General features: G+C 58.1%; 1 protein-coding gene across 1 annotated transcript in view; it reads right to left on the bottom strand.

Annotated features, from left to right (window-relative positions):
• LOC117638936 (titin-like) overlaps positions 1-14,990 on the bottom strand; it is a 192,928-nt gene that overhangs the window by 62,163 nt on the left and 115,775 nt on the right. Inside the window, exon 6 of the mRNA XM_034374167.1 lies at positions 9,431-9,741. Within this exon, the coding sequence (XP_034230058.1) occupies positions 9,431-9,741 (311 nt within the window). The remainder of the gene's footprint in view (positions 1-9,430; positions 9,742-14,990) is intronic.

Here is a 14,990-nt window from a genome sequence, read left to right as displayed (position 1 = left end):
ACGAGACATGAAATTACTAGGGAGATTGGAAGAAATGGGAAAAGGGCGGAGGATTCTCACCAGGAGGAGGCCCAGATTGAAGGAGGGGCGGGGGCTGTGCCCAGGCTGTGCCCAGGCTGTGCCCAGGCTGTGCCTGCCGGGCACTGCGGGGCCTGGAGTGGCCTTGGCGGCTTCTCGGCGGCCGGAAGTCATCCGACATCGATAGCGCCTCCAAAGCCGTGGCAGGCTGATTAGGCCAGCTTATTGGCGAGGAGAAAAATAAGCCCTAAGACAGGGCGGTGGATAAAAAAGGGGGGGAGCGGTCTTCGTGATCAGTCCCGCCACGGCAGCGAGTGACGCTGGTCAGGCGACCTGGCCCCTACATCTGGGAACCCAAAGCGATGATTTGTCCAATGTCGTTTCGGAGCCAATCGGGCGTCGCGACGTCGCAGTCTTAGCGCCGTCCTCGCAAAGCGTCGACGCTCCCGTCCTCGCCGCCTCGCTCGCCGGCGCCGCAAGACGCGCCGTGATTCGATAAGTAGGTCGTCAGCAAGGCGGCCAAGTTTGCCTTCCAGGTACGACTACCGACTACTCGGGGCCCTGCAGGGCTGCAGGGCCCTGGCGCCACGTCGCGGAGCCCCGTTCGAGTGGGAGAGAGAAACGCTAAAGGCCTCCAAGTTTTGCCCAACTCCCTCCAGACCTACTTGCCTCTCTCCCTCTCTCTCTCGGGAGTGGTGCGCCCGGCCAAAACAAGCCAGGCCGTGTCGCGAATAATGGTGCACATCAGCCCCGCGCAGCCAGCGCCACGCACTCACTCATATCAGAGGGCATTCGGCAAAAGTTTCAAGGTCGGCAGCGCAGGCTGGGCTATCTGTGTGGTTCCCCCACCCCTTTCCACACACACACACACACACACACACACACACACACACACACACACACACTACACACACACACACTACACACACACACACCACTGCGAGGACTGGGCCGGGCACGCCGATGACTATCAGAGTGACAGCACTTCCAGTGTCACGTGTCACAGCTACAGCGAACATTACGCAGTGAAGGGCGAAAAAAATAGTCCCATTTCCGGAGCTTGTAGCTGTCATGGCAGCGCGACTCCAGATTTCAGCAGTCATTTCGTCGTGCCTATTGGCCGGCAATAATATTTTAGACTCCGTGAAACCTGGCAATTTAGATTTAAAGTTAACATTATCGTGACGAGTTATTTCGCTGACAAAACAAAGTCCATTTAAATAATAGTTCTTGCTGTCGCAGAGTAGGTTCCATGCAGCATTAGTGCCTCACACACACGGTGCGGGTCTGTGGGTCCGCTCATCACTTAGTATCACACACCCATTACTATTTCACCTGCGCTCCTAAATGTCCCCACCCTTTGCCGCCCCGCCCCGCCCCACCCCGCCCCTGCCGGCAGGGACACCTCGACCGTCTCTTTCCGGCTTAAGCCCCCTCAGCGCTCATGCGTAATGCAGACCCGGTACGAAGAGAAAAAGCTTCGCACTAGCGGGCTGGCCGGGCTGGCGAGCGCCATGGCGGGCGCCGAACCCCCACCAGGCGGCCAAATAAACACCGGACGGCTGGCAAGCTGCCGCTTTACCAAACTTTGCTTTCAAATCATTCGAGTTTGGGAAACTCGTCACGCCATTGGCAGGGTGGCGCCACTCGCCACGTGGGAATGAGAATACAGTGCAATCAAAGTGAGGCCTAGCTCCCAGGTCAGGATGAAGGGCCGTATGGAGATGAGGCCGGTGCGAGGGAGACGGGAGATTCGAGATGTTCATCCTACAGGAGATAAAAGCTTGACCTGCAACCAGGGGAGACACGGGGACCGTGGGCCCAAAATTTATGCGCATATCTACCTTTTGAAATGGGTCATGATATCGGGACAGTGGGAAGGGGTTGGCCGTGAGGGAGGTCCGGGGATCCTGAGTGCGATTTAGAGTGGGGCTGAGGGCCGCGGCGTGGAGCGGGACCGTATCAGGATTCATGTTTTAGAGTGAATCCACACCTCAGCAGCAGACGCCAAATTCTAATGCCTGCATGCCAACTACTACTCCATTCCCCATGAAGAAAGCCCGGGGAGCCCGCATAAACCCCTAAGCCCCGTCATCACAGAGTACCTCCCCGAGTAGCCGGGCCGCCGGGCCCCCGCCGGGTGGCCGTCCAAAGTGCCATCTTTGTGGTGGTCAAGTAGTGTAACCCTGGGTCGTCTGCAGCCCGTGCATCCGCTTAGCGGGGCGGGGCCGGGCGGGGCAACAACGCAGGCCAGCTCAAAGCAAGGCGGGCTGCGGGGAAAGGCGACCCTCCCCCCTCTGTCTCAAGGCGAAAATGAGGTCAGCGCAAAGGACGTCATAGTGTCCCCACTCCCCAGAGGCCGCAGACGTGTACAACAAACGGAGAGGCAATCGGATCGCCGACGGGGACAGTCACTCACGCCCAGCGACACTGCGCCTCGCACAGCCTCGCAGCGAGCAAAAACAAATGCTTGACTAAAACATGCAGCGCGTGCATTGTCTCTTGGAAGCGTCCCGGGCCACCATTACCCGTCGCAGCGAGGCAGCGCGGCTCTGAGGCAGCGAGGGGATCCCCAGACGACAACGGGCAGCGGCGCAGCAGTGGAGCCAGCTGCACAGCGACAAAGGCCTTCCTGCAGCCGAGCCAACTTTACATCCGGAGTGCGCGTCGTGGAGTTGGCTCCGCTGCGACTGAGGCCCGGTTCAATCAGCTCGCTTATCATAGGTTCCAGGTTTTGCTTTTTACTGCCGGAAGTTGCGTTATTTCTGCATTTTTTCTTCCGGCGACTGCTTCCCGGCCGCTCATTTCCGGTGCTGTGCTGTGCGGAGCGAGTGCCCGAGTGGGCAGGCGTTGAATCCACGCGGCCGGGGCGCGGAGCGGCGTGAAGTTAGCCGTGGCGATGGCGGGCAACTTGAGCCGGGCCGTCTGCGCACCGCCGAGACGGTGAGGCGGTCCAACGCGGCGGTGCGCTGCGTGAGCAACTTGGCGCGGGGTATCGCCAAAAGACGCGTGCAATGAGGGGAGGGTGGCGCGGCGCAGCGCTCGGCGAGCCGGCCAAGAAGAACTACAGGAAGCCCGCTCTATCCTCACAAGACTGCCAAGGAAGTTTTGACGGTCAACTTGAAGCGCCGGCCCCGGCGGGGCGATGACGGGGCGAGGCGAGCGACGACCCGGAGCTTAGTTAGGGCGTCCCGGGCCGGCAGTAGCGCCAAAGGCGGGGCGGGGTGGGGCAGGGCGGGGTGGGGCGGGGCAGGGCGGGGCGGGGCGTTTTGGAATAGCGTCGACCGCTGCCGCGCTGCCGCCCCGCCCGAACTTCGGTGCCCTTTGCGCCACGGTGCAGCGCAATCGGTAGACAAGGCGCGGCGGGGCTGCGGGGGGCGGGGCGGGGGTGGCGGGTCTTGCCACGCGACACGCGAGGCACGCGGCGTGGGGCGTACTCGAAGGGGACCCGCCGACTGTGGACGACAGTCGCTTGGACGACCCACGCTCCCGGAAGGACCCAGCTGACAGTCTCAGTGTCTCCATCTCTCGCGCACCCTGGGGCGCGGTGCGAGTGAGACAGAGACAGGTCGACGGGGGGCCGCACTGGGAGCCGCCGCCGCCGCCTACGCCTCGCCAGGGCGCGCCGCCGTGGAGGCGGCAGCCATTTCCCGCCACTGGATTCATTATCAATATATCGAGTCTTTCTACGGCCGAGGCAGCCGCGGCTAAATCTTGGCCGCCAGTTCGCCGTCCCAGCAGTCCCTGCGGCCGCAACGTTTATTGCGGTCGGCCCGCGCGCCCCGCCCCGCCACCGCTAATTTGCATGAGATCCGGCAAACGGCCCTCAAAGACGAAGAAGGACGTCGGCCTTCTGGAGGCCTCGTGGACGCCCTCCTGCAGGCCCTCCTGGAGGCCCTCCTGCAGGCCCGCCCGAGGTTTATGGCCTGCATGCGGCCGGGACTGCGCAAAGGGCCGTGGGCCGCTGCGGCCCGCGCACCGCCAGCAGGCACTTAGAACACCTTGATGGCACTTCCGGTGGCAGGACCGCGCCGACACTTTGCCTCGAGTCGACGCGGGGTCGGCGGGGTCGGGGCTCAGCGGGGGAGTCGCGCCCGAAAAGCGCATCGCACTGCCCTTCGGACAATTATTTGGACATCGCAGAATCGAAAGGCTCCTCGCATTTACTCCCTCTCATAAAATTACAAAAAAATGGGACATGCTGCGAGCACACGCACTCAGGCACTCAAACGGACATGCAGACAAGTGACAGAAAATCGGTGGTCCCACAAACGAAGGAGCCATTTCAATAACCGAAGGCAGGTCCTTCCTGTGCGCCTGCCGCAACGCCCGAGGCAACGCCTCACACTCGTCCTTAGCTCATGGCAAGGCTCTCCTTGGCGCACGCACACACACAGACACACGCGCACGCACGCACAGCGACGGTGTGTTTCTAGCCGAGACTTTAAGCATCTCGGACCGGCAGAAGGCTTTGGGTGGTTTTAAAGGCTTTGCGCCAGGCGCGCGGCGCAATCCTGGGTGGCAAAGAGCGTGAAGGAGCGGTGTGTGTGTGTGTGGCTGTGTGTGCGTGTCTCTCTCTCTCTCTCTCTCTCTCTGAAGTTGCGCGTCTCACGTGGCAACCGACAAGTGACAGAAAATCGCAGTGCATGCACGAACCGCGAAGGGTGGTCCCAGGGGCAGAGGGGTGGGGGAAGGTAGAGGAAGGTACCTGCTCGGTCGGGGTCAAAGGTCGTAGACCGTACCGCTGCCGCTTCCGAAACCCGCACCGCACCCCCCGCCCACTCGTGCATGCTGAATACGTGAATTGCCCCGCCATGCGAAACGGCATCAGTGTGTGTGGAGAGAGAGAGAGAGAGAGAGAGAGAGAGAGAGAGAGAGAGAGAGAGAGAGAGAGAGAGGACGCCACATGCGCTGCTCTAACTCCATTACGTCCGCTAGTATTTTCCGAAGCTGCGGACAGACAGCCTTATTGTGTCTCGCCCGGATACTTTTGCCGGCCAAGCGGCGAGGCAGGGTGAAAAGAGGGGGAGGGGTCCAAAGAAAGTGAGTGAGGGGTGGCGTGCAGTATTAACAGTGGAAAGCTCTTATCGACTCGGTGAGGCGGCCATGGGCGGCCAAACGCGGCAGGCTGGCCCAGGCGGCTTGCACGTACAGCCGCTGCTCCCCGCCGGACACTGACCACCACTCTGTCTTGCGCGCTACACGCCACCCCCACCATCGCGACGGCCAGGCCTCAGCCCAAGTCTGGGGGAAAGCGTATTGCCATGTTTCATAAGCCCACTCCAGGATCGTAAACCGCTTCGGAACTTTCGGCCACCGAAATTATTTCAAATTTACCCTCCCTCCCCGCCGTGCACTGCAAGCAGCCGCCTCGTGGTTCCCCCGCACTTGCAGGGCGTCCGACAGAGAGAGACACTGCCGGCCAGCTCTCTCTCTCTCTCTCTCTCTCTCTCTCTCTCTCTCTCTCTCTCTCTCTACCACACTAATTGGCCGCGTCCAGGATGTGACGGGGCGACGACGCTCTAACGAGCTGCCGAACTCTTCCTGCGCGGTGCCACTGTCACACCGTACAGCCGCTCGCTGTGTCTCTCCCGCTCGCGGTGTGTCCGGACGGGGCGCGAGAGAGACAGCGAGAAAAGCACTGCCCCGGATTGGTCTGAGGGGCTCTGCTGTCGCCAGGTCTGCGCGGTATCGTCGTCCGCCCCGTTCGGCACGGCGGCTCGAGATGCGCCGGTGCATACGAAAGGCGCCGGGGCGTCGGTCACGTCCTGCAGGGCTCGCTGCAGGGCTCGCTGCAGCGCTGCGGAGACGACGGCGTGAGCCGAACCGGGCGGACAAGAGGTGAGGCTGCCATACTTAATGAACTGGCAGTGGAGCCTGAGAGGCAGCCAGGGCCCAGGCGCCGAGCTGCCGAGCGCGCTGCAACGGTCCGGCGCAAGCCACGCAAAGCTCCGGGCAAAGCTCCGGGCAGAGCCTCGGGCAGCCCAAGCCGCCCTATTTCGCCGCCTTGCTAATTTTCTCATTCGCACTGGTTTGTTTCCCCCTCGACACCTCCCGGCCTCTCCCTCTCGCTCCATTTTTTCCCGCTGCATTGCTCCGTTAATTGGCACCAGCACGCGGAAGCGTCCTAACGTCGCTCCGTCTCTCTCGCTCTCGTGGAGCGCGCCGCGTCCCGCCGCGTCGGTGCGAGAGAGACGGAGCCACTCGGCGCCCTGATTGCGCCACGTGTGACGGCGGAGGGGGCCCGGAGGGGGAGGCAGGCCGCCCGTTTCGGCAGCGGGGCTGTCTTGATTTTATCGCACTTCTGGCGCAAATTCAGCCAAGGAGCCCCGGCCCGGCAGCAGCCCGGTACGGCCCCGAGCTTATAAGCAGCTCGACCCGCCCGCCCGGCCAGCCCGGCCCGTCCGACGCGCACTGCGCAGCACGCAGCCAGCGAGAAAGGCCCGCGGGATCGCCAACTGAAATTGTTATATTAATTTAGTAAATTTACTAGAGAGAGAACGGCGACGCAGGCGGGCTGGGTAGAGATCCCCGCCCCTCCATTCCCACACTGCTAAATACGGCCCACCAAGTACCTGCTAAATGGACAAAGCGCCTCCACTCTGATCTAACGAATGTGATGTTGTGTTCCATGTGAATTGTGTCACAACCGTTTTAACACGACTTACAATTTCTAGTTTTTGCATTCCGTTGGAACGAAAATTCACTTTCTCACGAACGTGACATGATTGATATTCGTTGCACGCACGTGACGTCACGGAAAAGTGTGTCGTCGCCTCGAACGCCACCGGCTCGCCTTCGCGGAAATGCTAATTTCCGCTTCCTTCGCCCGATTTTGTTTCCGCTCAGGCCTTCCGCACCCGGCGGTGTGTTTGCGCTGCGCGTCCCTTACGGCGGTGACGATCCGCCACCGGAGAAGCACACTTATTCCCAGAGTCGTTTTTGTCGCTCTGCCTCTCTCGCACTCATGGGGCGTCCCGTATGGGTGTGAGAGAGAAAGAGCGACGAAAACGAATTTCTGAATCAGTCTGGCCAGCCCGTAGATGAACACGGAAAAAAAGGAATTCGTTGACCTAACGAAAATGTGCGTTGATTCCGTAATAACCGAAAAAAATTGTTGTTACGAAAATTTTGTTTGAGTAACAAAATTTTTGTTGGTAAAACTTACAATCTGCTAGCGCAACCAAAAGATCCGTTAAAGGAAAAAAGTCATGATTTTGTCTCTCCAACTTACGTTTTTGCTCCGCCAACGAATTGTTCGTCGTACCAACTAATTATTCGTTACGCGAGCAAACTTTCCACTGCACGGAATTAACGTACTTTTTCGTTGGGTCAACGAATTCCTATTTTCCGTGAATAACGCCATTGCGAAGAGGTCGATGTGCAGGCTGGGCAACATCCGGCAGGAAAACAATTGCAGCCCAGTGCTCGTTCCTTCCAGTACTCCGGGTGGAAGGGAGTGCGGGTTTTTGACTGAGTGCAGACTACAGTCAAAAACCTGCAGTTCGAAACGCCAGTTTTAAAAGTATTTAAAAAGTATTTTAACTCTGTAGATCGAAACTTAGATAGAGGGAAATTTTAAAAGCAGTACAGGTACAGTTAAAATTTCAGTCTCACGGCAGTTCTTAAATACAGTTTTAAATCCAGTGTAGTCGGAACTTAAAATTTTACTTCCGTTTAAAAAACAACCCACTTTGGGAGTGTTAAAATTAAAATTTTGTTTGGGCTACAATTTTTGGGTTTCCCTTTTTTGCAGTTTTGTAAGCAAATTCACATTCAGCCAAATTTAATGTTCTATTTTGTCCAATTCCAAATAAATTTTACCAAATTCTCCAAATTTAGTTCCTTTTGTGTGTTTGAATAACCAGAATATTGGTGTTCAGTCAGTTGCACGGAATTCGTTAAGATAAAGCAAGGGCAGCGGCTAATACGGTTCTTTTGGCCCTATCGTTTAAAAATTATCCGCAAACAAATTGTGGGGCCCTTACGGTTAAAACGTGAGTTTGCGTAGAAATTGTGATAGCAAGTGCACATTATCTAGGTTAGCTGCATTAAAACTGTAGTTGAACTGCGTGCCCGATCAGTGGGTCACGAGAGGGGTCTTGTCATGTGGTCCGGGTCGTGCACGCTCCGGACACGCCCGCCTGCCAGCGAGTGGTCAAGTCCTCCGCTTCACGCCCCGGGAGGCCCGTCGTTCGAAACCATCACCGCCTTCAACTTTCCCATCATCAAAAGTCGTTGAGTACGAAGGAGAAGGGGGTTGGGTGGGTGGGAGAGAGTTCCCGAAGAACAAGGAATAAAGTTTTAAAAAATAAATTTAAAACTGTAGTTAAAGATACTCGCAACTCAGTTTTAACTGCTATTTTTAAAACGAGAGATGACGAGTCAAAACTGCAATTCGCTGCAGTATTACAAAAAAATCCCAGTTTAATTTGCAAGAAAACTGAGTTACTGTATTTAACTGTAGTTCACTACGTTAAACTGCTGTAATTCGTAAGTCCAAACTCAGTCTAAGTAATATTTTTTTGTATGCAGCCTGCCATTTGTAACACTGAAAACTTAAATTGAGTCCAGATGCAGTACGTTATTGTAGGTGTGATGCGTTTAAAATGTAGATTTGACTACAGTTCGTTCCACCGGGTCCTTCTTCCTGCCCTTCTTCTTGTGCGCCACCAGCTCCTCGCAGTTTGAGCTCCCGACACCACACGGCACTGTTCGCCCAATCATTGGGAGTGCGCTGCGCGAGTGTTGTGTGCGCGTCAGTGTTAGTCAGTGCGGTGTGTGTGAGCCTCTGTGTGTGTATGAGAAAGAGAGAGGGGGGGGGGCAAGCCCCTCTGTTGATCGCCTCAAAGTAGCGGAGCAACGGCCCCGGCATGCGCCCCGTCAAGTCGCTCTCAATTTACACGGAAAACAATACCGCGACCCCGTCCTCCCCCCCCCCCCGGATATCATTCGGTTCCTCCCGAAGTGCGCGGACTACGCGGCAGGAGTTGCCAGTTCGGCCGTTGTCGGGCTTATTCTTACTTTGTTTACGTGCGCCAGGAGGCTTGATTATTGTGGAGTGCTCTGCGCGTCTGCAAAGGGCTTGTGGCGAGGCCCGCGGCGTGGCGGCCTGCCGAGTGATAGGCTCTGTCTATCGAACGGGCCGATAGAACCGCCACCGCGCGGCTCCGCGTAGCAGACGAGCTGCCCCGGGGCCACGGCCGGAACTTTGGGAGTATATGCACTCAGCGTGGCGGTACTTTACAAGGCATTCCGCGCAGCCCCGGGCGTTGTTCGGCCGGAAACTTCTCTTTTATTAAACTAGTGCTCCTCAAGGCGAGTGTGTGTGTGTGTGTGCACGACTTGGTGGAAATCCGGGAGTCGAGGGACTTGGCGCGTCCCTGGGCATCATGCCGTCGTCGCCGCTTACCTTTTGCTCGCCGAGGTGCTTGACCCTGCAGCGCAGCACGGCGGTCTGGCCGACCACGGCCGAGACGTTCCTGCTGCCGATGTCCTCGAAGTAGGGCCTGGGCATGTCGTGCGAGGACGGTCTGTCGCCGTACCGCGAGCCCACCTTCTTGCCGGCGCTGTTGACGCGCAGCCCGCCGCCCACGCTGGACTTGGAGGAGCCGGACGCCGACATCTCGGCCGACACGGCGGACAGGTCGCTGCCCCCGAGGGACGCCGCCCCGGCCCCGGACAGGTCCACGGCAGCCAGCACCGGGGCGCCCGGACCAGGACCTGCAACAGGAGCAAGGGGGTCAAGAGGAGCGCAGGTGTGGGCGGCAAGGCCTTGGGCAAGGCTGCGCCGAAGGAACTTCCGGCAAGATGATTAGCGGCACGAGAACGTCACGCAGCAAATGGTATTAGTTTTACACTAAGTGGAGTCTTTGAGGCTGTAAACAATGTCTCGATTCAAAGGGCAGGAAGCCCCCACGACGACGAACGTCCTTTGTCACAATTTCTCTGTGTGTGAACTTCCATTCAAGTAATTATGCCGAAAGTGGATTGAAACTTTGTTGACAAGGCCTCCGCGAGATCGTACTTTGCTCTTGGAGAACCCATCGAATTTGCGTTAACGACCGTCAACAAAAACGTGGCGTTACAGGGTGTTTGCCGAGGGAACAGTAGGGAGCCGACGTAGGCTTTCTCAAGGCGCACTATCCTGTTCAGAGATGCATGAAAAATGGCGAGCAGCCATTACACTATACAAACAGTTAAGTCAAATAGACTAAAGCTGTCGTTTCGAATAAGCAGCCATTCTCTCCAAGTCAAACATGATGAAAAGACAAAACAGCAAGCTCTCACTATATGTCTTGCGTTGTTCTAGGTATGTTTTGAGGTAGTAAAAGTTTCATCTGCTAAAAAGTACCAAATTTTCATCGATTTGCTTTCACAACAACAAGACCGAGGCGTGCGCGAGCCCTCTGCGCGACACGCCGCGACGCGCCGGATGGCAATTTACGACAAAGCGCTTGCAGCATGCAACGGAAAGAAAGGCGAGGCGCTATGCAATCGGGGATTCACGCCCCGCCCCACTGGGAACCGCGCGGCAAAGCACACTGGCCTTTTATGGCAACATGCCCTCCCTCCCGTGCCTGCAAAGCCCCCCGAGCACAGACTCAACACCAGGCTGTGTGTGAGTGTGTGTGCATGCGTGCAGGCCATCATGCGCGAGAACCACCGGATCGTCAGATGAGCGATGGGTCGCTGCACCATAGGCCGCGAATTCATTTTTCATTTTCTCCATTTAATTTTTTTATGCGGAAGACGCTAAGAATATAATGTTTCATTTTGTGGCGGCGCTAGTCGGGCTTCATTAATAATGCCAATGACCGGCCGGCCTGCTGTATCAAGACTGGAGGGAGGCTGGAACGGGGCTGGAGCGGGGCTGGAGCGGGGCTGGAGCCTCGACCGGACGTCCTGCCCGTCCGCGTCCTGGACAGGCTGGGCTGGGCAGGCCGAGGACGCTCTTCAAGGGCTGCCGTTCCTTTCTCTCGACACACCTCCGTTCCGGCCGCAGCGCTCATCCCGGAAGCAGCGCTGCGTGGATGAGGCAGGTACCGCTGGGCCCGGCTCGGCCGGCAGCCACTCGGGCAGCCACCCAGCAGCGGATCCAGAGAGGAGAGCCACCAGAAAGGTTGCCCCTGTGGGTAGGCGGCATTTGATACACCCCCTTCCCCAACTCGCCTTTGGATCCGCCCTCGCCTAGGTCCATACAGGGCTAGCCAAGGTCCACGCACGCTCTGCACGCTCTGCCACACACCGCAGCGCCCGGCAGCGCCGCAGCCATCGGCTCGCCTCGATAAGGAACGCCCGGCCAAGCTATTAGCGAGGGCTGGCCGGGCTGGCCGGGCTGAACCTTGCCTGGCCCGGGGAGGTGTGCGGTCGGACGCTGGCAACATGATCTCGTGCGATCAAGCCGCTTCTCTACATATTGCATGCGCTTGTCCCCTCGCTATCCCTTCCTACCCAGCCGCGGCACCGCACTGCCGGGACCCTCACTCGCCTGTTTCACTTCCTTCAAACAATGCTGCAACCTACTTTGGGGGTGGGATTCAATTGGGCGAGTGCAACTGCGGGACCAAGATGGCGGCGAATACAATAAGCGAGACTCAAAACTAGCCGGCCACCGGACCCTCCGAGTCTTGGGTTAATTAACCCAGGGGACAAGGACACGGGCGGTAAGCTGCCTGACCCTTCCCTCCCCCTCCCTCTCTCCCCCGCGCCGAGTCTGGCCGGCGGCTGCGAGCGGCAAGGACCAGGGGCCCCCATTATAAACTACCTTCAATATCATCGTCAAATTTACGGGCCCTCGTGTCCGAATAAGGCCCGGGCGAGCCGGCGTGGCGACGCAAGGCGTCGCTACCCTGCAGCCCGTTAAAGTTTGAACAAACTCCATAAGGCGCGCAATAATGGTAACCTTGTTGTCGCACTATGGAGGCGGCGCGCTGGAGGCACCTTCGCTACAGACTCGGAAAATAAGGGTCTCGCCCGCCAGCCACTTCGACAAAAGTAGAACCATTTCGAGCCTAGCGGGGCCTTGCCCAGCGGAGCCTAGCCTGGCCTAGCCCGGCAGCGCACAGTGTAGGGGGGCCCTTGCGATGCCTCTGCAGATACGCACGCTCCGCGCCAGAGCTCTGCCATGCATAAGCGCCCTCATCTGGACCAATGAGACGATCCCGCGCAACAAACTCGCACGAACAGTTCGGCCAAACAAGACTGGGGAAAAAAAGACACACACTCACACATGCAATTGAATCGCGTTCCGACACGCATTGCCCTCCGCGCATGCGCTCACACACACACACACACACACACACACACACACTTACACACACACACTCGGCACGGAGAGGCGCATGCGGTACTTGACATTCAGCCCAGGCTGCCTTATTACTCGAAGTCACGTCCAAAAATGGCGCGCTCGCGAAAATCTGGGCGCGCGGCGGCGCGGCGTGGCGTTCCAGGGCGTGGTGGGGCGTGGCAGGGCGGTTGCGCGTCTGCAGGCAGCCAACTCGGAAAGCGAGTGCTGCGACCCGTTTTGATATTCCTTCCGGGGCAAAGGCTGTGTGTGTGTGTGTGACACGTCTCTGTCCGGGCCGCAGAAGCTCAACTCATTCCGCAGTGCCCCCTCCCCTAAGCAGTACTTGGCAACAGGAAGGATGATCCGCATGAGTCCCCATTCATGTCCACGGTGCAGAGCGGGCAGCGCGGCCGGAGCGGCCAGGCCGCCCTTGCTGCAGTCGACCCGCGCTGTTAAATCGCGCCGGAAACGTCAATGTCAGTCTGTCGCAAAAAGAAACGACGAAAACAAGCCAGAGATCCGCTCTCCATAAAGCCGCGTCTACGACCGGCAACTTCCTGTCCATTTTCAATTTTTCAGCCACGTTCAAGTTACACTTGATCTCTTTCCCCTTTTCGTGCTCATGAACAAGTCGTTACATTTTTAATGTTTTTTTTCGTGGGTACACTGGATAACGCGCTCGCCAGTCGAATTTGTCTCTCTGACGAAGGCCTGCTCCCCGTTATTGTAATCCGCGGCCCTTGCGTCTGATGATGCATGCCCCAGGCGACGCATCGCTAATTCCGATCTTTTCCAATCTTTGTCGTAAATCCCGGAACAACGCACCGTCCGAAGGGGGAGCGGGGGCTCTGACAATCGGGCAACTCATCATAAAATTGGTTTACGGTGTCGGGCTGTTTCTGCCGTTCGCAGCGCCACCTCCGCCCAGCGCGGGGCATAATTCGGCTTTATTTTCTTGCGCGTCGGCCGACACAGCGCACGCCGCGCTGCGCGTGGCAGGTAAATCCCTGTGACGCGGCCCCGGTCAGAGTCGTTCGAATGCCCCGTGAGTGCGAGCGCGACAGAGCCACATCAGCTTCGGAATCAGCCGGGTGCCCGGGGCTGTCCCGGCCCGGCCCCGGCCGTGCCCGGCCGCGCCGCATCACCGCCAGTGCGTTAGCGTAAATCAGCCGCCCACCCATTCACCCCGTCGGGCCAAAGGCAGAGTGGATGAGGATGAGAGAGAGAGAGAGACGGACGCGGCGCCGGGACGTAAGCCGGGCCAGGGCACATGACGTTTAGAGTCCCACTGACTCTAATGATGTCCGGTCACTTAAATCCCCAATACCTTCAGAGGAAAGAGGTAGAAGACTGGGTCAGCGACTATTCGCGTGCCTCAGAGAGATCAGAGCACGCCCCAACCACCAGCCTCCCCGGTGCAAGCGATGGCAGACACTGCTGGGCGTTTCCAGGGACATCGACGCACATCGGTTTTGGGGGCTTTGGCGGCGTGCACGCGTGGACACTGTGGGAGAAAGGACGAACCGAGAAGGACCTGCGGCCAAAATGCATTCCTGGAAATAATGGGGCCGCACACGGCCGTCCGTCGCGCGGCTAGCCAGCCACAGGCAGCCACAGGCAGCACAGGCCAGCCAGATGCAGCGGCTTGCAATCGTCCCTGCCCTGCGCTGCAACGCTGCGAAATATGGCCGCCATTTCACCGCACCGTCCCCAGCAATTACTTTAATTTTCTGTTCGGTTCATCAGCAGCGCGCAAACTGCGTCCGTGTGTGTGCGTTGCTCGTGTATGTATATCTGTGTGTGTGGATGACTGTGCATGCTTTGTCCACCCCAGTATTACATGTGAATAAACATCTGCCCCCGTGCCTGAGCGGTCTCTCCTCGCACACATGTGTGCAACACATACGCGAGCGCACACACAACCTCGAACCCTTCTGGAATTCGGAACCAGTTGGGTCAGGCCAAACGCACTTACGGTGAAATACAGTATTTTGTTTCAAAAGATTCGCAGGAAATACAAGTACAAGATGGAGAATTAAGGTCTGAAAAAAATGGGCAGTGTACAGACAAAACTTAGTTTAAAAAAAATGTTTTTGACGAGTTGGACGGGGCAGGCACCTAGTTGTTGTTTTCTCCAAAACAAAGTGCCATAAGAAGGAGGCACGGCTCGGACGGCACGGCCCGTGAATTATGTAGTCATCACGGTGTGCTCGGCACCCCATTCTGCACCTCGGGAAAAACAACAACAACAAACTTTTTCCTCTTACAAAGGCGCGCCAAGGAGTGTGGCTCGAATTATAATGACTGACTGCGCACCTTGGCGTGTTGGTTTGGGTGTGCGTTTAGACTCGAGTGGTGTTCTCGTCCGCAGGCTAGACTCCCGTAGCCAGCTCCGGAAGGGTTCAACGGGGAGGTGGTTCGAGACCCAGCCCGGCCTCTTTTTTCTACGCCAGACGGCGGTAGTTGGCGGCACCGGTCGTCGCGCCACGCTTCCCCCACCCCCGGGGCCGACACGCTGGACAGGCGTAAAAACGGGGGCGTCGGTGGCGTCGTCACACTTTTTGTTGGCGCTCCCCGCCGCAAGGGGGCAGCACCAGGCAGCGCGGGCCGGTTGACGAGGGTCGGGGCGGCGCTGGGAGGGGCCGGGGGCGAGGGGGCGTCCCGCTGGGGAAACTTTGTCGTT

The sequence above is a fragment of the Thrips palmi genome, unplaced genomic scaffold (assembly GCF_012932325.1).
Source record: "Thrips palmi isolate BJ-2018 unplaced genomic scaffold, TpBJ-2018v1 HiC_scaffold_10, whole genome shotgun sequence".
NCBI lineage: Eukaryota > Metazoa > Arthropoda > Insecta > Thysanoptera > Thripidae > Thrips > Thrips palmi.
The sequence above is the reverse complement of the archived record's forward strand: the minus strand, read 5'-3'. Positions and strand labels throughout refer to the sequence as shown.